The 24,529-nt window shown below is 48.2% G+C and overlaps 2 protein-coding genes across 9 annotated transcripts in view; one reads left to right on the plus strand and one right to left on the minus strand.

Moving 5' to 3' along the window:
• The window catches only part of EEIG2 (EEIG family member 2), a 75,851-nt gene extending 69,065 nt beyond the window's left edge, over positions 1-6,786 (plus strand). For all 6 annotated transcript variants that reach the window (XM_075617039.1, XM_075617038.1, XM_075617036.1 and 3 more), the window contains one exon: positions 3,399-6,786. In XM_075617039.1, coding sequence (XP_075473154.1) covers positions 3,399-3,441 — 43 coding nt within the window. In that variant the 3' untranslated portion in view covers positions 3,442-6,786. The remainder of the gene's footprint in view (positions 1-3,398) is intronic.
• A 473-nt stretch (positions 6,787-7,259) lies between these two features.
• ASPM (assembly factor for spindle microtubules) overlaps positions 7,260-24,529 on the minus strand; it is a 38,604-nt gene continuing 21,334 nt past the window's right edge. The window contains exons 19-30 of one of the 3 annotated variants that reach the window (XM_075617034.1): positions 19,013-24,280; positions 18,397-18,531; positions 17,790-17,956; positions 17,042-17,195; positions 15,653-15,862; positions 14,472-14,621; positions 14,155-14,346; positions 13,681-13,873; positions 12,009-12,163; positions 9,646-9,822; positions 8,839-9,011; positions 7,260-7,569 (exon numbers count right to left, since the gene is read on the minus strand). In XM_075617034.1, coding sequence (XP_075473149.1) covers positions 7,458-7,569; positions 8,839-9,011; positions 9,646-9,822; positions 12,009-12,163; positions 13,681-13,873; positions 14,155-14,346; positions 14,472-14,621; positions 15,653-15,862; positions 17,042-17,195; positions 17,790-17,956; positions 18,397-18,531; positions 19,013-24,280 — 7,086 coding nt within the window. In that variant the 3' untranslated portion in view covers positions 7,260-7,457. Of the gene's footprint in view, positions 7,570-8,838; positions 9,012-9,645; positions 9,823-12,008; positions 12,164-13,680; positions 13,874-14,154; positions 14,347-14,471; positions 14,622-15,652; positions 15,863-17,041; positions 17,196-17,789; positions 17,957-18,046; positions 18,238-18,396; positions 18,532-19,012; positions 24,281-24,529 lie in introns of those variants that run through there. The other 2 variants (XR_012804151.1, XR_012804152.1) reach the window with 2 other exon arrangements.

A 24,529-nucleotide genomic window follows, 5' to 3' on the forward strand; every position in this document is an offset into this window, starting at 1 on the left:
TCCAAACATGTAAGTAACGATAGACAAGCACGACCAAAGGAGACCGTGTATTAGGACACAGGCCCCTAACTCCTACTTACAGGGTAAGTAACAGGAGTGCAGCATCGGGTGACAAGGAGTATCAATGAGCCCCACAGCAGCAGGCACTGTCCCAGCACAGGTAACGTCCGTGAATCACACAGCTGTGAGGACCGGTATCTGGGGGGCACGTGATCCTGTCCAGTTGTCCCTCGGTGGAGATTCCCGTTGGAATCTGCGTCTTTGGAGCACTGCAGCTGCTGGGCACCGCAGAGCTCCGCGCGCCGATCTCCTAGTATGCTTCCGGGTTCTCACGCCCAACACTGACGTCTCGCGTCTGACGTCACCAGCGTCAATACTGGCCGCTTGCCAGAAATTCTTGAAAGTCCTTGCCAGATCCGTCTGAATGAATGTACAGCGCCACCTTACAAACCCTACGCGTTTCGCTCATTCCATAAGCTTCGTCAGGGTAGGGTGGCTCTCTCTTATCTTGATCCTTATATACCCTTACTTCCTCAGCAATTAATCAACTCTAGGTAGTAGAATCAGAGCAGGATGTAATTTCTCTTCAGAAGGACTTGGAGAGACTGGAAACGTGGGCAGGTAAATGGCAGATAAGGTTTAATACAGATACATGTAAGGTTATGCATTTGGGATGCAAGAATAAGCAGGCGACTTACAAATTAAATGGGGATAAATTGGGGGATTCCTTGATGGAGAAGGATTTAGGAGTGCTTGTAGGCAGCAAGCTTAGCAATAGTGCCCAAAGTCATGCAATAGCTGCAAAGGCAAACAAGATCTTATCTTGCATCAAACTGGCAATGGATGGAAGGGAAGTAAACATAATTATGCCCCTTTACAAAGCATTAGTAAGACCATACCTTGAATATGGAGTACAATTTTGGGCACCAATTCTAAGAAAAGACATTATGGAACTAGAGAGAGTGCAGAGAAGAGCCACCAAATTACTAAAGGGGATGGACATTCTAACTTATGAGGAGAGGCTAGCTAAATTAGATTTATTTACATTAGAAAAGAGGCGTCTAAGAGGGGATATGATAACTATATACAAATATATTTGGGGACAGTACAAGGAGCTATCAAAAGAACTATTCATCCCACGGGCAGTACAAAGGACTCGGGGCCATCCCTTAAGGTTGGAGGAAAGGAGATTTCACCAGCAACAAAGGAAAGGGTTCTTTACAGTAAGGGCTGTTAAAATGTGGGATTCATTACCCATGGAGACTGTGATGGCAGATACAATAGATTTGTTCAAAAAAAGGTTGTGCATCTTTTTAGAAAGGGAAGGTATACAGGGATATACCAAATAAGTATACATGGGAAGGATGTTGATCCAGGGATTAATCTGATTGCCAATTCTTGGAGTCAGGATGGAATTTATTTTTCCCCTTATGAGATATCATTGGATGATGTGTCACTGGGAATTTTTGTTTGACTTCCTCTGGATCAATAAGTAAGTGTAGATATAGGATAAAGTATCTGTCGTCTAAATTTAGCATAGGTTGAACTTGAACTAGCTTTAAAGTGCCGTATAGAAAACATAATTATATCATACTTATACACATGTAATCTATTATTATGCCACTATAGGATTATACTAAAAAAAAATATTTATACATCTATATTTATTAAAACAACATATTAGTTAAATATAATATTTGTTTTTAAATTACTATAAGATCAATCACAGATATTTATAAGAAAGGGACAATATCTACATTTTCATTCATAATATTCGGGGGTACTTGCTCTAAACCCATGAATTTAAAATGTGTTGGATCACTATCGTGATTTAGCAAAAAGTGCTTAGGGAGATAATGTAATTTCTTATTTTGTTGTAAATGTGTTTTAGCATTTTTAATATTATTAACGTGTCCTTTTATCCTAATGTGCAATTCTTTTTGTCTGGTTCTTTAATGGCTAATTAGTTCATTAATTGCTGTTTGTAAGGGTATATAAGGATCAAGATCAGAGACAGTCACCCTCCCCTGACGAAGCTTATGGAATGAGCGAAACGCGTAGGGTTTGCTAGGTGGCGCTGTACATTCATTCAGACGGACCTGGCAAGGACTTTCAAGAATTGACGCTGGTGACAGACGCGAGACGTCAGTGTTAGGCGTGAGAACCCGGAAGCATACTAGGAGATCAGTGCGCGGAGCTCTGCGGTGCCCAGCGGTGCCCAGCAGCTGCAGTGCTCCAAAGACACAGATTCCAACGGGAATCTCCACCGAGGGATTACTGGACAGGATCACGTGCCCCCCAGATACCGGTCCTCACAGTGTGTGATTCACGGACGTTACCTGTGCTGGGACAGTGCCTGCTGCTGTGGGGCTCATTGATACTCCTTGTCACCCGATGCTGCACTCCTATTACATATCCTGTAAGAAGGAATTAGGGGCCTGTGTCCTAATACACGGTCTCCTTTTTCTAAGAAGGTCGTGCTCGTCTTCTTTTTTGTTATTTACATCCCTATATATGTATACGTACACACACGCCTATATGTGTACATGTACGCACACACGTATATATTTATCTGTGTGCGCATGCATATATACGAGCGTGCATGTGTACACACGCACACTCGTATATATGTATGCGCACACATGCATATATATGTATACGCACTACAGTAAATGATTAATATATAGATAAATGTCTTTTCCTGTCCGAATCCGTTCATGTTCACGATATGGAGGGTTCTGTTCATCCCCAGATTTGATCCAGATCTCAATAAGAAAGGTACCGCAACTTAACCCCCTATTAATAGCCCTATATATAATATACCCTTTATATATACACACAGTGTCAGAAGTATTCTCTGATATCAGAGGAAAACACAGAAAAACTAGAGTGAAATCCCCGCTGTGATATTTGGCATTTAAAAATCTTGAGATTTCTTTAATAATGAAGTACATCACCATTAGGCGAGACCTTTTTTATTTGGACCAACAATTGATATTTTAAGGCGAGCTTTCAAGGGTTCTCTCTCTTCCTCCGGTCAAGCAAAGCTTGCCTTAAAATATGAAGTGTTAGTCCAAATAAAAATACTGAAGCATTCCTTTACTCTGCACTATCGTAACTGGACTAACACGACTGTTTCTACTTAGTTTATAATAATTACTACTTGTGTGAGATCTGGGGCAGTTTCACTGGAACTTTCACAAGAATCACATTTTTCAGCAAATAAAAATATATGTAATAATGTAGCATGTTCCCGACTAATATAACATCTAACAGTGCGCCAAGTTTATTGCCGAACATGCTACAATGCTAGGGAAATGGCCATTTATTTCTGCTAAAAAGGAAGGAACCGTGGTGACAAATTCAGTTCCAATGTGTGTTATTTTGTTCTATATTAGGGTTGGCGCTGGGGCATATGAACAGGTCGTGATCAAACGCTAAGGAGCCCGACTAGAAGACCAGTCCGATTCCGCGGGGGGAGCGTGCGAGCGCTGGATCCAGCCGGAACAGAATCGCGAGACGCGGACCTCCCGCTGTCTGAGGACATTTGCCTTTTCATCTCCTTCACTGGCAGCATTGGGGTTAATTCCGAACCCCAGTTAGCTGCGCAATGTAGACATGGGCCTTCCTGTCGCAAATGAACAATGTGCCTTTCTAACTTTGCCGCGGTCGCAGGTAAGGAAACCGCAACGGTTTTCACATTGGTCAGAAAGCCTTCCGCCATTTAATTACTGTACTGATTGCTGTACTGTACTAATCCGCATCGCGGAAATGTTGGATTGCAACCGGTACGCAGTTTTAATTGCCCACTTTCCAGCCCTGAAGACTAAATCGTCTCCTTTCAAACGGGATTCAAATATTCTCCGGCACAGGGAAGGCTGCGTCACATAGACACTTCCGTCCTGTCTCTTGGCATCCATGTATGACCAGGCTTGACTCCGGTTTGGACCTTAGTGTGCGTCGGGGGAGGAAATGTGATTGGTGTATTTGCGTTGCCGGTGTTTCCGGTGAGCGGATGGGGGAGCTTACGGCAGATCTGGGCTGTGGTTGGGAAGTGGTGTTACATTTAGTCGGGGGCGCTGGAAGTCTTACAGAGCAATGAGTTTAATCATCTTCCAGTACTGAAAAAAAGGTTTATGGGCTGATTGGGGAATTTGGGCTGAAAAAGGCCCATTCTGGTGGTCCGGCGGGTGTAGAATAAAGCCCTAAATTGGGAATCTTTGGTTTAAATTGCTAATAGGATGATATTTTGTGTGGGCAGTGCGCGTCGGTGTGGGGTTATCGATTTGGCGGGGTTAGCATGGTTAAGCTTTGACCCGTTGGCTTCTACTTGGGAAGTGGGCTTGAGCCTCTCCAATTCGGGGCTAAAGACTTCACGGTACAATCCCTGGGAGCTAACCAAAAAATACACTCAAATTTCACGTTTTAATTGGCTTTCCTTAAACAAGTCTCACCCCAAAACTGGCTTCTTTAGTTTCTTTGGACATAAAGTACAATTTCCTTCTCTTCGAAGCCGCGGAGTGTTGGTCAAGGAAGCGTTTTATTTAAACTTATCCCTGTCCTTATCAGATCTAATGAAGATATAGGCGGGGGTTTTGCCTGTGCAAACTCTTGTTGAACACTGACATTGGACAGAGGAAATCCCACCCCTCACTGTGTTTACATACTGACAGGTGTCACGTTTTGCATCGACCACCGATGTAACCCCTTCCACGCGTCCCAGCCAGGATGACACCTCAGTGGCGGGACTGGCCCTTTAAACTGGAGCTTGCACACGTGCAGCCGTTTTGCTGCCACAAGTCTGGGCGGAGACGCTGCAAGACGCTCTTCTAACGCCTTTTCTTCTAGATGAGCCACGTAAACCGGCAGCCGGCGTACGCACTTTTTTTTATTTTTTAAATCCCCAGAAGTAGAACAAGATCCCCTAGAACTAAACTGCATCTTTTAATCTACTGGGCGATTTTAGTTGCCGGAGTTTCAGCTCCGATTCAAGAGGCCGGGGAAGTCGTGAAGCGGTGACCTAAGGTTGGATGGCTGCGGGTGCTATCTTTGAAATCTAGGGGAGCTAGGGAGTGCGGGTTGGCGATGGAGGACTTTCCTGTTCCCATTCTGTAAAGTATGCACAATGGGCAGCGTTGCAAGGAGGCGATTTCAATTTGGTAGTTACCAAATGGGACTGGCTCTTTAAATCAGGCAGAGGGGATAGTGATGGTTCTGTGATCTGTTGTGTTCAGAAGAGACCAACACCTCAAACATCTTCCACTGCAGAATTGCTAGATTGTCTGTAGTGCGACGTTGTACGTGTTGGATTGGGTCGAGGTGAGATTCAATGTAGGTTGTGATCATTGTTCAGTGTAATGGTGTGTAGAGAGCTTTCTGAACCTCACAGGTCTCTTCTTCACATGTACAGAGCTTTCTGAACCTCACAGGTCTGTTTAAAAAAAAAAAAAAAAACTCTACCCTCGACATCCATGAAGAATTTTTTGTTTACGTACCATCCTTTATGAATAATCTGTATTCTCTGCATGTGGTAATTTTGTTTTTGATCAGTGCAATAAATTCTGCATATCTGCAGGATTTTTTTTTTTTAATTAACAAAATCTTAATGTTTACAGCCTCTTTCTGTTTAATTTCAGTCTTTAGGAGAATTACATTTACAAGGCTCATTTTAGATTAGTTATATATATATATATATATATATATAACAAATCCTAGTTAAGTTTGCAGGAAGTTTTATAGTGAAAAGTATGAAAATATTATTTTGTACAAAGTGTATTTTTTTCTGTACAGTGATATATATATAATTGTAATAAATAACAGATCTAGCGTCAAAAGTACAATATATGGGAAGCAGCGTTACATATTTCAGGGGAGAGTATAAATGTATTAGATTTATGGTGATTCTGAGTTTGGTTGTCAAATTTTATTTTTCTACTGTTTAAGGTTTGTGCATCAGATCAGTTTATTTACTAAGACAACAATGCCCTTACCCCCAGCCCCTCTTACTGCTTTCAGAGATGTCCCCGTCAAGTTACCAAAATGACTTCCTGGCTTTTAAAGGGATTTAAGTGACCGTCCAGTAGCCAGTACACAAACCAATGTTGCGGCCTCTTAGTGGCCAGACACTTGGCAGCCATCTTATTTCCCCTGTAGGGAAATTTAAACCCAGTAAGGATCATGGGAGCTGGTGGGTCCCCCCCCAAGCTAAAAATGGTGGGGTTCAGCTACAGGCTACCCCCGCTTCCCATTTGAATGGCAGGTAAAATGTGTTAGCGTATATTTGCTTTTGTAAGAAGCGTTACTGTTTAATGATTTCCTTTGCCGCTGTGATTCGCAAGGTATAGGATTTTCCCTTTTTGCTGAACGGCAAAGATCAGCAGAAAACGCACTCGTCATCCAGTAAACGGCGAGGGGGCCGCAGCGCATGGAAACTGGGGCGTGCCCGTGCAGCAGAGAGAGCCCCAGTGGCAGCGCGCAGCAGAGCCTTGTAAAGGGATTGTGGGTTGTAGTTTGGGTTGAAGTGATTCCATGCGGGTGTTTGGAGAATGAACTTGATCCGCCGAGCCTGGGCTTTTGCTGGAAAGGGGTATATTGGGATTCTAAATGGAGATTTCTATGAATAAACTGATTTTATTTTTTATTGTAAAGTATTTGCAATGATAAGTGATGTTTTCTTTTCATGTTGAATACAATTAGTCTTACGTAAACAAAGTGATTTATAATTATTTCTTATGGTCAACTCACATTTCCAATGTCACAGGGAAATAAAAGTGCTTATTCTGTGTCCGTTACAGGCTGACTTTCTAACACTTCGTGTGTCCTGTTACAGGCTGTAACACACACACACACACACACACACACACACACAGTGTGTGTTTGTTACAGGCTGTGACTGACACACACAATTCCCATTGCAGGCTGGGACAATCTCACACCAATTTGCAAACGTGTGGACAGAGCTTTTAAAAGTAGGTTTCCTGTGTAAAGAGAAGTGGGAATCTGTCCGATGTATGAAAACCTTCGTGTGGTCTGCATCGGAACCCATAACATACTAAATATCTGCGGGGCCGTCGCACAGAGCAGGGCAATAGTCTACATTTCAGTCATTTGCTTAGTTATATTTGTTTCCCTTAAAGTAACTTACGGATTTGTTCCTTGTGAAACCTGCATGAAGCTGACGCTCTATATAAAACGTGTCAAAGTGTGTGGCTTGCGTTGGATGGAAGAATTCACACACAGCAGAGACCCAGAGACCCACGCACTGGGAAATCCACCTTTCAGCTTTGTAGTTTATTGTACAACTTCCTCAGACATGAAATTATTTACATCGGACATGTTAAAAACACAGCCACAAATCTGCAGATTCTTCCCAAGACATTCAATATCATACAAAAAATATCAATCAGCAAAGCTTCTCCTCCCTTGGGGGTGCAGGTTAAACCCCTGTAAATGCTGCGTTATTGGTGGTCGGGGGCCAGGCCGAGCGTGACCATCACCATCCGGATCGCCTTCAGGGGGTCCAGCACCTCTCGCATGTTATCTTTTCTTAGTACCCAGTCAGGCTTAATTCTGCGAGAAAGAGAAGGGAGAACATGGGAAGGTGAACACTAAATACGGGTTTCATGTGTTATAGGATTTTAGCAGGAGGGGGGCGGGGGGGAAACTTAATTTCAGCCCCAGGGACGCCCTGCTTCTAGAAATACCTCCGTAGGGGGGGGGGGGGGGGGGGCGATATCAATGCAGCCAGGAAACTGTGTGCCTAACGTAATGGTGGAGTTTAAGTGTCCCGCGGGCCAACAGGAAGCCATGGGCACCGCAACGGAGGTCTGCATCTCTGTAAGCTGGGGTCACTGGAGCTGAAATGTATGAGGTTCAGATCCAAAGACCCCCTGCTTCAAACTAGAGATGCGGGTTCTGTTTGGTGTACTATGAAACCCAATACACCTCACTCTGCCGGCAGCAAAAGGGCTGAAACCAGAGATCGGTAAATGTGCCAAAATTCAATCTGTAAATTGAGTTTAAAAAAAAATAAAAAAAATTGGAATTGCAGATAAATATTCAAATGCTAAGATGTAAATAAATCTGAGTGAATGTATAGAATGCGATATTCATACCCTTTAAGTCGATGAGATGTAGTCCTAAATGCGCTCTCTCCTCAAACAGGCGGAGAGACATCCGAGCACACCTGGGATATAGTGTGAGTGAGTGTGAGTGTGAGAGTGTGTGAGAGAGAGAGTGTGTGAGAGAGTGAGAGTGTGTGAGAGAGAGAGAGAGTGTGTGTGAGAGAGAGAGAGAGAGTGTGTGTGAGAGAGAGAGAGAGTGTGTGAGAGTGTGAGAGTGAGAATGTGTGTGAGAGACAGAGAGTGTGTGTGAGAGACAGAGAGTGTGTGTGAGAGAGAGAGTGTGTGTGAGAGAGAGAGTGTGTGTGAGAGAGAGAGTGTGTGTGAGAGAGAGAGTGTGTGTGTGTGTGAGAGAGTGAGAGTGTGAGAGTGTGTGAGAGACAGTGTGTGAGAGACAGAGAGTGTGTGTGAGAGACAGAGAGTGTGTGTGAGAGACAGAGAGTGTGTGTGAGAGACAGAGAGTGTGTGTGAGAGACAGAGAGTGTGTGTGAGAGACAGAGTGTGTGTGAGAGAGTGTGTGTGTGTGTTTGGCTCTCTAGTAAAAATGGGTGTCACAGAATGTGCGACGCTGCCGTATCGCGCACAATTGGAAGGTAGGCAAATCCAACCAGCGCATAACCGCCATATTCACAGCGAAGTCTAATACCGGCGAATACTTTGCACATCTAGCTACAAACTTGTTACCAGAAGCAGTGGCCGGGACATTACAGCATCTCACCTTGAGACCACGCGCGTGCGCACTGGAGTGGATTGGAGGAAGGGGCTTGCTCCGGACGACATGCTCATCCTCTGCTTGCACAGGCTCCGCTCCGCGTCCATCTTGTGCTTGCGAGACGTCAGTCTGTAGATGCTGTAGATTCGGTCGGCCACTCTGGGGAGGCCGCGGATTCCCTGGGGGGGAAGAGAGACAATCCCTTTCAGACAGATGCAATCCCAGCGAAGAGAAGGGTTTCAGATTGTGCTCAGGCTTTCTAATGTCCACTACTGGCCACTGGAAGCCATCACAGCCGGCAAAAAACAAACACCCAAAGCTACATCTCAGACAAAGAGTTTGCCTTCATTATAAAACCCTGATTGTGTGGTGCGAGCGCAGCCTTTTCTCCTTGTGAACGATGCAGGCTTGTTGCTTTATCTTATTTAACTTGTGTGTCTGGTTATACCCACTACCAGCATCACGTTGCATAGCCGGTAACCAGCCTCACACTAATGAGACCCAAAAGGGTAGTAAAAGCTGTGTGACTGGCTCTGCACGTCTGTAACCCACGATGTGCTGGAAAGCTGTGTAACACGGCAGGTGTAAGTTTATAGGGTCCCATGTTAAAATGGACATGAACTAAAAGGTGCACTGCGAGTGCTCATTTCCATGTCATTACCCAGAATCCCTGGCTGCAGGGGAAGTAGTGTATGCCAAGAGATAATGCGAACCCATCAGACATGTGAATGCATCAATGCCCCAGACGAGACCCTTAAACATGTCCCATTAGTTCCCTAGGAGTGAGATACAGGCCGAGCGCTCCGCACTCACCCGAGCTCTCTGGGTATCCAGGGATAAGATTGCCAGCAGGCAGCAGGCCTTGGTGAAGATGCTGCCTCCTTTCTCCGTCAGCTTGTCTCCGGCTTTCTCTCTATACATCTGCATGAGATCCAGCAGGGTCTCCACCGAGCTCTCCCCCTCATACACAGCTCTCGTCGTCTTCTCGTACTGACACGGGCGTGGGAAAGGGAGCTCATTAAAAACGCAGGCCGTGTATTACGTGAAGGAAAAGGCTTCAACAGCAACAGCTGGGGTGAAAACGGAGTGAGGGGGGGGGGGACACGAGAAAACGGAGCGAGCGGGGGGGGTAGAAGGAGAAAACAGAGCGAGCGGGGGGGGGGGGCGAGAAGGAGAAAACGGAGCGGGGGGGGGGGAGGAGAAAACGGAGCGAGCGGGGGGGGGGGGGGGGGAGGAGAAAACGGAGCGAGCGGGGGGGGGGGGGGGAGAAGGAGAAAACGGAGCGAGCGGGGGGGGAGAAGGAGAAAACGGAGCGAGCGGGGGGGGGGGGGGGAAACGGAGTGAGGGAGGGGGGAGAAAACAGAGTGAGGGAGGGGGGAGAAAACAGAGTGAGGGAGGGGGGAGAAAACAGAGTGAGGGAGGGGGGAGAAAACAGGGAGGGAGGGGGGAAAAAACGGAGAGAGGGAGGGGGGAGAAAACGGAGTGAGGGAGGGGGGAGAAAACGGAGTGAGGGAGGGGGGAGAAAACGGAGTGAGGGAGGGGGGAGAAAACGGAGTGAGGGAGGTGGGAGAAAACGGAGTGAGGGAGGGGGGAGAAAACGGAGTGAGGGAGGGGGGAGAAAACGGAGTGAGGGGGGGAGAAAACGGAATGAGGGGGGAGAAAACTGAGTGAGGGAGGGGGGAGAAAGGAGAGAAGAGCGATAGAGAAAGAGAGGGTAAGGGAGAGAAAGGAGAGAAGAGGGATAGAGAAAGAGAGGGTAAGGGAGAGAAAGGAGAGAAGAGGGATAGAGAAAGAGAGAGGGTAAGGGAGAGAAAGGAGAGAGGTAGAGCGGGAGAGAGCAATGGGGGGGGAGGAAGAGAGGGGAGGGAAGGTTGTAGAGGGAAAATGGAGACAGACCGACACACACAGGCACACACACAGAGACACACAGGCACACACACAGACACATGGAGACAGACACAGACAGACAGACAGACAGACAGACACAGAGACAGCCCCTATCCAGCCAATGACATGCCCCCACGCTCCTGATCTAAAAAAATTGCAGGGCAGCCGATCGCTCATGCTTGGAGAGCTGGTGACGTCACCGCTCCCAAGCATGAGCGAGATCAGCGGCAGCGTGGTCGCAGCCTAAAGCAGCGCGGGGTGATGTGCCGGCAGCGGGGGGAGATGTACCAGCGGGAGGGGGGGGGGGGGGCTGCGGGGAGATGCATTCCCCGGGCGAAGCCGGGTACAAAAGCTAGTATCAATATAAAACAATGCTAAGTGGAAATGAAGGGAAATAAATATACTTCGTACTGAAGTGTGATGTTAGTACAAAAGTGTGTAATTGTTATTGGTTTATTATGTGTGTGATATCATATTATTTTATTGCAGACCCAAATGTTTCTTGGGATAAATGACTCTTTCCGGATGATCCTTTCTGCGGGGTATGTAGAGAAATGGTTGGATCAACAGGGGGAGAGAGAGACTTTTACCCCGTTATAAAGTCACGGTAACAGCAAACCACATCTCCAAGGGGCAATGATGCTACTTTAGATTGTTACTCTGAACACAAGCACATTAAACCCCTCACAGCACTTTTGGTGGGAACAGGAGGACCCCCAGAGCTGAACCGCGCTACACTCCGCTTAACACCAGCTCCCCGAGATACTTACTGGTGAAGTTGCCGAGATTCCTGCCTGCTTGTTAAAGGGGCTTTAAATAGCCAGCCACTAAGAACCCACAACCGATGTCTCGGCTTCCTATTGGCCAGAGATTTGGCAGCCTTTATGTTTCCCGCTAAACCAGTAACATTACTGCAGAGTATCTCAGGAGCCTGGGGATCTGGGCTTTTGGCTCTGGCAGACCCGGTGTCGCATTAAATGACCCCGGAAGCCAGAGCTGGGAGGTTTAATGCCATCAATGTAAGCAGCCATGTTCACATAAGGCAGGGAGGGGGCTCAACTCCAGTCCTCAACACCCCCCCCAAAAAGTGAGTTTTAAGGACATCCCTGCTTCAGCACAGGTGGCTCAATCCACTGACCTGTACTGACCTCAAAAATCTGACCTGTATGGGGAGGGCTTGAGGACTGGAGTTGAGCCCCCCTGACAAATATCCCATTTACGGACCACTGCCGCTGTAGGCAAAGCGGCCGAGGTACCACGGAGGTGACACACCTCCTGGAGCGCTTTACCTTGGAGAGGTTGAGCAGGATCTGAACGGATAACTTGATCACTTCCATGCAGGGAACGCTGCGGTTACAGCTGCGGATCAGAGTGAAGATGGTGGCGACGGCTCCGCTCTGAGCCATGCTCTCGCAGCACACGGAGGACAGCCTGGTGCAGACTTCTGCAGGGTAGGGCGGGAGAGAGGGGTAGAGAGATTTATACAACGCACGCACAGCTTGTAACATAACAAAGGGAAAATAATATACATCAAAGCAGAGACGGGTTCAAGCTGCAGAGATGATGATGTCTAATGTCAGGGTTTCTGAAGCGGGAGAACACAGAGCCAGATACTGGACAGCTGTCTACAATACTGCTTAGGGGGATAGCTTGAGGGGTTTTGGTGGTTAGGGAGGCAAGTGTGTTAATGCAACACACCACCAGTAAAGACAAGGTAGAGTGAGCGACGCCATTGCACCCCCGTTATATGGAGTCGCTCTCGCTACCTCGTCTTTGCTGGTGGTGCATTGCATTAACACACTTGCCTCCATTCAGCTCCTCGGCGGACGGCACACTGGAGGATTCCAACCTTCCACCAGTCACACAGGGACACATGAGCGACAGCGAGTCTCCTCTGAACACCGTGGCATTGGGGGCTGTTATATATCACTGTAAGAGGCTTAGGAGAATTCATTGCGCTGTTCACATGTCATGGCTGCAGGCTCATGCAGGGTTAGCCAGGATAACGCCATCTCCCTCCCTGCTTTTTGCCTGTGATTAAGCCCCTCTACAACTAAGGCCGAGTCCATAGAAGGACAGGCCACGCTGAGCCCCTGCATCCTCCATGAGGATGTCTTTAGAGGAGGCTCACGCGAGCGTCCGCAGGCGTGCTGAGGCGCTGGATTTTTCAGCCGACAGCCACGCTGTTTTTCAGAGCGCTGTCGGCTGAAAACATCCAATCAGCGCGGAGCAGCGTCAACATCACGGCACCGTGACATCGGCGCCGTGACTTTGACGTCAGTGCGTCGCGGGCAATTGGCCCAGGGACGTCACTGCCCCGCCTCCCTCAGTCTCCCCTCGCCTCCGATCGTGCCCGCTGGCTCGCCTGCATGGGCATGAAATCGTGCAGATTTCAGCAGGCGAGCCTCGGCGTCAGCGCGGCTCAGCCCTGCTACCCACTCTATGGCCCCAGCCTAAGAAATCATCGTGCTTTGCTGTGGGATACGCCTTTAAGAATTGGGAATAAATCCTTACTCTGTTACAACACTCTAGAACCCTAGAACTCCACCTGGGTTTAGGATAAGGGCTTATAGGTGAATGGGTTAAGGTTATTAGGGTAGGGGGTAGCATTAGTATTCGTGGTTAACATTAGGGGGTTTTTGGGGTAAAGTTAGGCACGTAGTGGCATAATGGCTGCAGCCAGATGTCCCAGACCACTACAGCAGGAAGGGCCAACTCCGGTCCTCAAGGGCCAACAACAGGTCAGGTTTTCAGAATATCCCTGCTTCAGCACAGGTGGCTCAGTCTTCGACCACCACCTGTGCTGAAGCATGGATATCCAGAAGCCTGACCTGTTGGTGGCCCTTGAGGAATGGAGTTGGCAGTTCCTGCTCTACAACATCATCTTCAAGCATGACCGGGATTTTAACGAGCGGCGATGTATAGCGGGCACACAAAACACCGATACATCCCAGCACTAACCGAGATGCTGCAGCGCTGCGAGGATGAAGGAGAGGTGCTTGTATCTCAGGAGGTATTCCAGGGCCATCGACGTCCTGTGGTGCAGCTTTTCCTCCTCCTTAGTCTCTCGGTTGACCTTCTCCAGACGCTGGCGTATTGCCCTCAGGTCCTTTGTATCGTGAGTCTTCCGCCAGGCGTAACTTCTCCACACCGCCTGCGCAAAACACATGGCTTGGGCGTCAGCGTTACAGTGCTCCCACGGCACCAGTGCCAAGTCCCTGCACTCTGCCAAAGTCTTTATTACAGCACGGATATCATGTACGGGCAACAAGTTGCACTGCAGCCAGTAACAAACTATACATTATATCTGGTACATGAATAAAACAATGGAAAGATGTTGTGCGTATTACACACCCGCTGTGGGTACGCCTCGCGTGTCGTTAGTTTTGTACGCAGCTTGCGCTAACTTGGGGGCGGTAGTCACAAAGCGTTTACCTGGATCTTCACGATGCCGCTCACCACTTGTGCTTGGCGCCGGCGGAGGAGGAAGAGACGAGCGCATCGCTGGATTTTACCCGCCGCTTCGTTCCGGCGGCTCAACCAGGCCCGGGCGGCTCGTTGCATTGAGACTATTTTGCGACGGCTGCTTAGGAACTTCTTGCGTTCCAGTCGGGTACGGAACCACCTCTGTAAATAGGAGAAGTTAGCGCCCACATTTAAATGCACGTGCTTCCGTGGCGTGTTGCATACGATGTCTCTTGGTGGGGAGCGCGCGGGGGCTTATAGAAGCGCACAATGTATTTGGGTGTTACCTGGATGCAGATCACGTGGCCGATCTGTTTCCGAGCGAGCGTCAGAGCGAGATGAATCCGGAACATCCTCTGAATCCGCACGGCGCAGAGATGGTGATGCACGGCGGAGGTGAATCTCGCGAGACGCGCCTCTCTGTGCAGCCGAGCAATCTGGAACAAGCAGGTCAAGGTCATCAGGGTCAGAGATTTGGGGGAGAATGGTTTAAAGAATTAAGAACAGTGACAGGTTTAAGAAGTTAAATGGAGCCCCCCCCCACCACCCTCTGTTTTTGTTCAGTTTTATTTATTATAAAATTTAAAAAATTTAAATTTAAAAAAAAAATGTATCAGTTGGTGTTTTTACAATCTTTATCCAATGTCTTTTGGGGTAAATCAGATTTTGCTCTTGTTTCAGTGATGGCTCCATAATTACTGGGCAGATAAACAGAAGTAACGGATTTGGTTCAATCCAGTGTTTGTCAAAAAGCAAATAAATACAATACAAATTCCTAAGGAGCGAGATGAGATGTTTTATCTGTTATCTTTATCACTGATCTGTTTGAAAAAAATTATAATATATACACACAATATAAGTGTACACACACACACACACACACACACACACACACACACACTATAAGAGTGTGTACACACAGTTTTTTAGACTCGCTCCCTGGGACTGACATATCATCTCATGGAACAGAGATCAACATCTTTCAACGCCTCGATCATGGGAGTCTTGTAATAACAGCCGCTTGTACGAGCAAAGTGACCGGATGACCGTTCTGTCCCACAGAATAACCCCAGCTGGCCCATTCCGCTCCCTTTTAAATATATATCTTTCTGGGACATTTTTCCTAGACATGTTGGTAACATTGAAGTTTAGGACAGGTCCCCACATCCTGCTGTCCGTAACCACATGCATATAACCACTAAAGTGCACTAGCCAGAATTGGTCATTAATGTCCATTTAAGCGAAAACCCACTAACGAGGGATAAGAGATATCACCCTTTTAGTGAATAAGCTCCAGGAGTTAAATCCCCCCCAAACATTGCTCAATGACCCAGGGCAGTGATCTAATGGAGCTGTAACCGTATCTGGGCCCTTCCTCAGCTCCGTGGGGCTTATAAAGTCTCTGTATATCGACTGCAGAATCTGTGATCATTACAGCAATGCCAGCCCAACACAAGCGTGCGTTTACCTCGTTCCTGACCAGCCAGCCGCGTGCGCAGGCCTGCAGCTTGATGACGGCGTTCCGCGCCTGCGTGAAGCAGAGATGCGCCAGCCTCCTCTCTCGCCGGGTCCGCACGCAGTTCTGCATGCTCACCGCCGCAGCCTTCAGCCTGAGGAAGCTGCGACGCTCCCGGAAGCCTCTGTACGCCGCTTGGATTACACGCGCAGCTCGCTGCTTCTAAACGCAAATGGATAAAAAAGACCGGCGTTAAAGCAGCAGTCCCAAACCTGCGGTTTATTTTTGTGGCCTTTTACATCGCACCAGGATCATCGTGTACGGACCAACGTCAGACAGGAAAAATACAGAAGCTTTTATTTCGGGACTCAAAACGGGGTCTGGCAAATGATATTTCACAAAGCTGCGTGCTGGGAATTGAAGAAAATAAATCTTCTTTACATCACAGCATTATTAGGGAGCCATAAGGCCCCTGAAAGCAGCATGGAGTTATAGGATTGAAGCAGGGGGTCTCCGGAGATAAACCGCATTCATTTCATCTCTGGGGACCGCCTGCTTCCCGAGATATTTACCTCCTTGGGTAGCAGCTCTGGCTGGGCTATCGAAATGGCAGCTTTAAAGCTCCGCATCACGCTGGCCAATAGAAAGCCGTGACGTCATCCCTTGTGGCTTCCTATTGGCAGAGACATAAAACCTCTACCGGGGCCCCCTACGGAGATAAGTATCTCTGGGGGCCCCCGGAGCGGAAGTTAACCAGGTTCAGCTCCAGGGACCCTCCTGCTTACCACCTACATTTTTTGGGGGGAACCATCTGCTCCTTTAATTAGAACAAGAATACTCCTCGAGGGAACAGGGAGAAGGCACGGATAACACCGCAGCAAACGTGGCATCGTGTGCGCAGATGTGTTTCACTTTGAGAAAACTGCGAGGCAGAAACGTGCAAAGAAAGATTCCACACGGCTCAGAGATAAATGTATTTCAATGGTATTCAGACAGAAGCGAGTCAGGCACATTCTATCATTTATATCACTGATGTGGAGGTCAGAGAGAGCAGCTCATTCTCTGCTGTTATCAACATAATAATGCATTTATATTAGCACATCTCTACTACTGGTCAGTCCCTCCTAGGGACAAAGTGCACTAATGGCAGTGACATGGTTAAGGGGTCAGTCCCTCCTAGGGACAAAGTGCACTAATGGCAGTGACATGGTTAAGGGGTCAGTCCCTCCTAGGGACAAAGTGCACTAATGGCAGTGACATGGTTAAGGGGTCAGTCCCTCCTAGGGACAAAGTGTACTAATGGCAGTGACATGGTTACGGGTCACATCTAAGTAACGGATGCCTCTTTTTACCCAAAGCTGAAGGAATTTATTAAAGGCTGAATGTGTGATCAGCACAAACCTGGAACATTTCCCTCCGGACGACGTATCCTCTAAAAGCAGTCTGCAGTTTCAGCGCAGCGGCTTGTTTTCGGAGGAATAGTTGGCGCGTGGTTCTAGCGGTGACCGCCTCCCGCCACTGAATACAAATCGCGGCCGTCCTCACTTCCACAAACCTAAACAAAAAAAAGCAGCCCCTTAAAGCCAGCATGGCACGATTCCCACACCCGCCCCTGCCACGGTGCAATTTCACGGGCATTGTAACATCAGGCTATTAACAGCAACGTGATTCTTTTGCACAAAAGTCTGATACTAAAAAATCTCTGCAGAATTCTCCCCAACGAAAAAACTGTATGTTTTAAAATACACTATATTAAAATTTAAAAGGGGGAATTTAATGGTGAAGTTCCCTCTACACTTCTCATTTTTGATAGCTTTCTTCAAAATTCAAAAACTTTTATTCATTGTTATTTTTTTAAACTGTATTTTATTATTAACAAAAGACAGAGCGCCCCAATGCCACATAAAATTAAAAAATAAAAAGGCCATAAACCTACATTAACATGGTTACTAAGCGCCTCTTAACCAGTTACATTAATACACCTGAAAAAAACTTCTCTGAGAAGATTTAGATAAGACTGCTTCTCTGATCAGACAGTCTGCAGAGAAAATAAAATGCAGGTGTTACCGTGTGAACACTACGGCAGGCTTTGGGCCTTTATACACCCACACCAACACACAATCCCAGAACACGGAGTGCAGCTGCTCACCGCGCCCTCTCGCATTTCGCTCTGACAGATCTCTGCATGACGGTCGCTGTGCTGGTAAGAACGGCGTAGTCGCTACGCGCCCGGTAGCATCGGTAGAATTCCTGGATCACACAAGCTGCTCTAGTTTCCCTTACAAGTTTCCGGGCTCGCCAACCCCCGTACAGCGCCTAGCAAGAAAGATGGCAGAAGGAAATTCAATGCTCTTTTTGTGATTTAAATATAAATGCAAAAAGTCACAGGAGGTTTGTAAAAAATACCTCCAATCACTACGACATCCTAAACGCACTCAAAATTTTGCAAAGTAATCATTCCTGGGATTATTTTACCATGCTCGGCTATTTCTTGCAGTCTTTCTCATCTCGTAACTAACAAATTCAGTTTGTTTTCTTTACGACTCCAGGTAGAAATAATGAAATAGACATTTAATCTCACAGATCGCGACCATATTCTATGGGAGATGGTAAAGAGTTTACAAGGTATTAAGCAAATATCTGAGTTTTCTCCCCCCAAAAATTATTCTAATTATAAAAAGGTGCATTTTAATCCTGAATAACGTAACAAACTAAGTGCATTTAATTGGGTCATGTAATGTGTGTCTGCTCATTACCTGTATAATAGTGGCAGCGGTTTCCTGACGCTCTGTCGTCTGGAAACAGTCCGCGCTGTATCGCTCTTGGATTTTTGCCGCAGAATGTATATACTGTAAGGACCTTTTTCTCTGGACATAACCGCGCCATAGAGCCTGTAAAATAGCCAAGCACAGTAATCCACCGACTTCAATATCAAACTGAATAGCACGTGTCATGTGATACAGAACAGATCTACACAATCGCAGCCTAACAAATGTTCACTACAAAAGGAACTGCACAATCTCGCTACGCCTGCAATGTGTCCCAAGACATTTAAAAAAGGAGATGTAACAGGGCGATATATCCCCGAAACGTTACTGCAGCTCTTCCTACGCAGTAAAACTCAGCCTCTGGGCTTTCCTCAAGAAACCAATGACAATAAAAACGTGGGAGTTTTAAATGTAGGGCATTTAAAATATATTATGACAATATCATAGTTAAACAAAACTGAACTTGCATCACTATTGCTTCTCAAATTGGAGGATAAAAAAAAAGGACACAATGCTAATCCCTTATAATGTTTATAGATCTGTTTTGAACTAAGTGGGACTTGTCTTTTTAACCCTTTGCTGCTACGCATGGCGTGTCACTCACCTGAATTTTTACTGCGCTGCTCTTCATTCTCTGAAATCTCCGCCGCTCACAATGGCCTCTGACCACCGCTTGGACGCAGACGATTCTCCTCCGAGTCGCCAGATCCACTTCTCGCTGGCGCTCCGCGGCTGCGTGCGATTGGCAGCGTTGTTGCAGGATCAGCGCCGCCTCCCGCTGCAGGGTATATGACCTCCTGGTCCAGGGCATCTTGTAATAGGATTGCAACGTCACGGCAGCGGCTCGGAGCCGGAGAAACGCTCCACGCTGCGCAGCCATGCGGAGAAACGACTGAATCTTTCTGGCAGCCCGCTCCCGCCTCGCCAGTTTCCGTGCGCGCATTCCCCTGAAAGCGGACTGAATGGTGATGGCGGATGCCCTGACGGAGGTGTACTTGGCTCTTAGCAGACGTGCCCTCTGGCAGCTCCTGTACCAAATCTGGATGCGGGACGCGGACGCCTGCATTTCCCTGTGCGACTCTCTGGTTCGGTGAGCTCTGAACGCGATCTGGATGACCACAGTTGCGGCCCTAGTCTTTGCCATGGCTCTCCTCTCTGCGTGCGTCCTCCACGCTGCCTGGATCACCTGCGCAGCCTCCGCCTTTTTAGCGTCTCTTGCTGCTTCCATGACACTTAACGCAGTTTCTATTCGCTGTGTGGCTCTTCTAATAGTGGCAGAGTCCCTTGCGCGTTTCGCTCTGAATCTTTGCTGTGTGGTTCTAACAGCCCGGCCCAAGTCTCTGTAGTAATTGCGCTGTCTGTACATACGATGGTAGGACTGGATCACAGTCGCTGCATGATGCATGGCGCCCAGGTTCTTACGACTTATCATTCCTCTGTATGCTGCTTGAATGACAATGGCAGAGTTACGAAGTTCCAGGTAATGCGCTCGTCCAAGCCTAGCCGTTAGATAATGTCTGTAATAACGCTGTATCGAGACCGCTGCACGCCTTATCGCTTGGTACAGGACACGCACCCTGTGCATCCTAAAAACAGACTGGATTTTGGCTGCCGCTATGTGCCTCTGTTTAAGTTTCTCCCTCTCTTTAAAGCCTCGGTAGGCAGCCTGGATGCACACCGCAGCTTTACGACAGGAAAGGAACTCCCGACGTTGAGATTGGCCTGACACGGACGCTCTGTACCTTCTCTGAACACACACCGCTGCCGACCTAAGTGCCAAGTATCTCTTTCTTTCTGTGACAGCGTGAAACCATCGTTGGATAACGACAGCAGCTTGATGCATTCTCCCCATCTTCCTTCTTGTACGCATGCCTCGATAAGCTGCTTGTAGGAGAATTGCGGCTCGCTTTGTCCTTTGGTACTGATGCAGATTGGCGCCTCTAGCTTTCTTCTCTCTGTATCGTTGCTGAACTGTTCGAACGGCTTGCAACAGCCGCCTGTAGTAATTCTGCTGACTGCACATTCGATAACGGGTCTGGATTTTGATGGCTGCCCTATGCATGGCTTTTAGGTTCATCCGATCTCTCATTCCTCGGTAGGCTGCCTGGATGACAATGGCAGATTCACGCAGCTGCAAATACGTTGCACGCGCAAGTCTACATCTCATCAACGACCTGTAGCGAACCTGAATAATTCTGGCTGCCAGTTGCATGGCTCGATATAGGACACGTGCCCTGTGCATTCTGAACGCGGACTGGATCAGAGTCGCCCTTTGGTGCATCAGCTGAAGCTTCCTCCTCACCTTTGACCCTCTGTACGCAGCTTGTATACATACAGCAGCCCTGAGCACAGACTGGTATTCTTGATACCGCAGACGGGTCAGTACAGCCGCTCTGTACCTCCTCTGTATAACGACTGCTGCCCCCTTTACAGCGAGATAACGTTTATGCGCTACGGCCCCCCTGAAACGTCTCTGAATCCCCACGGCAGCCTGTTTCATCCTTAAGAACCTCTTTCTCAGTCGCCAACCTTGGTAAGCGGCTTGGATGCAAAGCGCGGCTTCCATCATGAATGAGTAACGGAGTACTTCAAAGTCTCTAAGCTTGTTTGCGCGGTACCGCTGCTGAACGGTGCTGACAGCCCACTGAACCATGCTGTACCTGTGTATACACTGGTGCATCCTGAAGGTGGCCTGGATTTTGGAAGCAGCCTGGTGCCTCTTGGCGAGCCATTCCCTGGCTCGCATCCCGCGGTAAGCTGCTTGAATAATTATTGCGGCGTGTCGCTGTTTCACATAGTTTCCCCTGTGGTACTTGGACAGCCTGCATGCCCGGTACTGGCGCTGTATGATTACGCATGCAAGCTTCATTGCACGGTAGGAAATCTTGGCTTTGTGCATTCTGAACGCTGCCTGGATGACCGTAGCAGAAGCATGCATGCGTTTGATCGTTCTTCTCTCCTTCCAGCCCCTGTAAGCAGCTTGTATAGCAACTGCAGCTCTCTGAAGATGGAGATATTCTCGTCTCTGTCGCTGTGCAAGCATCTTCATCCTAAACTTCTGCTGAATTAGAACGGCAGACTTTCGAACAGTGAGGAACTTGCGCCTTTCCAAAAAGGACTTAAATATCCGTTGAATGAGCATTGCGGCCTTATGCATTGCCCGAATCTCCCTTCTCCCTTTCATCCCACGGAAGGCGGACTGAAGGCTCAGGGCTGCATTTCTCATCTTCGTGTACTGATGTACTTGTTTGTTTCTTGCTTTCGACGCACGGTAACGCAGCTGCAGCGTTCTCGCTGCCTCCTTTAGCTTTTCATAGTAACGCCGTTGCCTGTGCATTCGATATTGTGCCTGTATCCGGGTTGCGGCTTCATGCAGACTTTTAACTCGCTCCCGGACTTTCCTAGCTCTCCACGCAGCCTGCAGGACGCCAGCAGCCTTTTTTAAATCCATGTAACATTTATGCACATGCCTACTTTCCAGTAAAGCTCTGTATCGGATTTGAACGAGAGTAGCTGCCAATTTCATTGCCTTGTATTTTACCCGCATCCGATGCATTCTAAACTGTGCTTGGATAAAAACTGCGGCCTTCTGCGTCCGCTCCAATTCTCTCCTCGCTTTCGCACCTCGGTAAGCGGCCTGTATTTTGATAGTTTCATTCCGCAACCGCGTATACTCTTCCCGCTGGTGCCTGGCGCAAAGAAGTGCGCGGTAACGCCTCTGAACTGTGAGTGCCGCGGTTCTGAGAGTCACGTACTGCTTCCTCAGCCTGAAAGAGCGATAGGTAGCCTGAATGGTGCAGGCGGCTGTATTGAGCACCTGCATTTGCTTCCTTCTCTTGCGGCCTCGACAGGCAGCTTGCAGGACAATCGCGGCCGCTTTCATTGTCAGATAACGAGCCCGCTGAGTTTGACCTGTTTTATACGCTCTGTAATGATTCTGAATGACCACAGAAGCCTCCTTCATCGCTTTAAACCTTCTCTGGTAGACATGGGTTCTGTAATAGGATTGGATCAGAGTCACAGCCTCACGCTGCCTCCGGATCTCTATTCTCACAGCTCTGCCTCTCCACGCAGCTTGCATTGTTGTTACTGCCCCACGCAGCGCCAGATACCCTCGTCTCTCTTTCCTAGCAGCCAGCACAGCCCGGTAGTACAGCTGTAGGCTCAGCGCAGCCTTCTCCGTTGCTTTTCGTTTCTTCTCAGCAACGAGTTTCCTGAACGCAGCCTGAATACGGACCGCAGCCTTGCGCTGCTTCTGCAGCCTCTTCCTCGCTGCCCAGCCGCGGTAACCGGCTTGTATGGAAACAATCGCTTTCTTGGTCTGCGAGAAATTCTCCTTTTCTTTCCTGCCAACTTTAAGAGCCCTGTACCACGTCTGAATGGTCACTGCAGACTGCGTCATCCTCACATAGCTGCTCCTAGCCACGTGCGTTCGGAAGGCGGCCTGTATGCGGATCGCTGCGGCATGCTGGGCTTTAAGTGCTTTGCGCGAGCTGTAACCTCTATAGGCGGCTTGCAACCTTATCACAGATTGTTTGATAGTCAAGAACATTTGTCTCTGATGAACGCGCTTCTGATGCGCCCGATAACGTTCCTGAATCTGAACAGCCGCTGTACACATCAGTTGATACCTCTTCCTTTGCAACCGCATTCTGTAGCCGGCCTGTAATACTGTTGCAGCCTTATTCTGCCATCTTACTTCTCTCCGCACCAGATACCCACGTGCAGCGGCTTGCACTGTAACACACGCTTCCCTAACTTTGGCGTAAGCTTCTCTCTCCTGCTGCATTAATTTATTCGCACGAAACCTCCGCTGGACAAACAGCGACGCCTCTTTCAGCGCACGATAGCGGACACATCTCTGCCTCATTCGAATCACAGACTGGATCTTCACCGCGGCGGCTTTCATTGTAAGGAATCGGTTTCGGACGCTGAAGGCACGGAAGTGCGACTGGATTGTTATCGCACTTCTCAGTCGTAACGTGGCTGTTCTACTCTGCAGTTTGCGGAAAGCCGACTGCAGCACCGAGACGGCGTCACAGATGCGCTTATAGGAACGCACAGCTTGCTTGGTAGCGACGTGGGATCTGTATCGTGACTGAACCACACGGACCGCTTTCTTCAGGTTGCTGTACCGTCTTTGTTGCTGATATCTTCTAACGTTTGACTGTAGCAGAACTGCACATCGCTTCAAACGTTCATACTTCTTTTTTTGCTGCTGCATTCGCCAGACGGACTGAATAACGAGCGCTGCTTTAATCTGGCGATAACGCCGCCGAGCTGCCATTCCTCTGCAGGCGGCCTGTATGGCGATGGCCGCGGACCGTTTCTCCAAATATCTTTCTCGCTCTTTTTGTCCTTGTATACAAGCTCTGTAATATTTCTGAAGTGTCAGAACGCTTCTCTTCTTGGTTTCAAACTCCCGCTGGTCTCTTTTACACCTAAAGCAAGCCTGAATCTTCACGATTTTGCGTCTAGCATCCAGGTAGTGTTGCCTTTCTCTGCGCATACGATACCATGACTGAATTCTAATGGCGGCAGATATCTGAGTGGCTAACTTGCGTGCCCTCCGTTTCCGGTAAATGGTTTGAAGCAGCAACGCGGCTTCCGTTTCCCGTTTAAGTTTGTTTTTTTTCCACTGCTTGAAAGCGAACTGGATCGCTACGGCCGCGGATCGGAGCTGGAGGTATTTCTGCCGACCCTTCTTGGTTAACTGCCAGGAACGGAAGTGTGTTTGGAGAATGATTGTGGCACACAGCAGACGCTGGTAAGAAGTCACAGCAATCTTTGTCCTGACTCTTGCTTGCATCAGTATAGTGTGGCTTCTGAACGTACGGTAATGCTTTCTGGCCGAATAGCCTCTCCATAGAGTCTGTGAAGGAAAGAAGTGCTCAGAGATTACTATGCCCAGTGGAGAGACAATTCGCAGTGCCAATACCGCTCTCCCTGAGCAGGAGTAGTGGTTACACGGAATGGGACATTTTGTCGCGGCCGTCTCGCTGTGACCAAATCTCCGCCACCGTTTTGGCCGCAGAAGGACCCTCCATCTCCGTCAAGGCAAGTTAGGGTAAGGGGCGGGGCTAGGAGTCGCGTTAGTATTAGGGGTTTGCAGGGTAAGGGG

This window comes from Ascaphus truei, chromosome 10, assembly GCF_040206685.1.
Source record: "Ascaphus truei isolate aAscTru1 chromosome 10, aAscTru1.hap1, whole genome shotgun sequence".
Classification (NCBI taxonomy): Eukaryota; Metazoa; Chordata; class Amphibia; order Anura; family Ascaphidae; genus Ascaphus; species Ascaphus truei.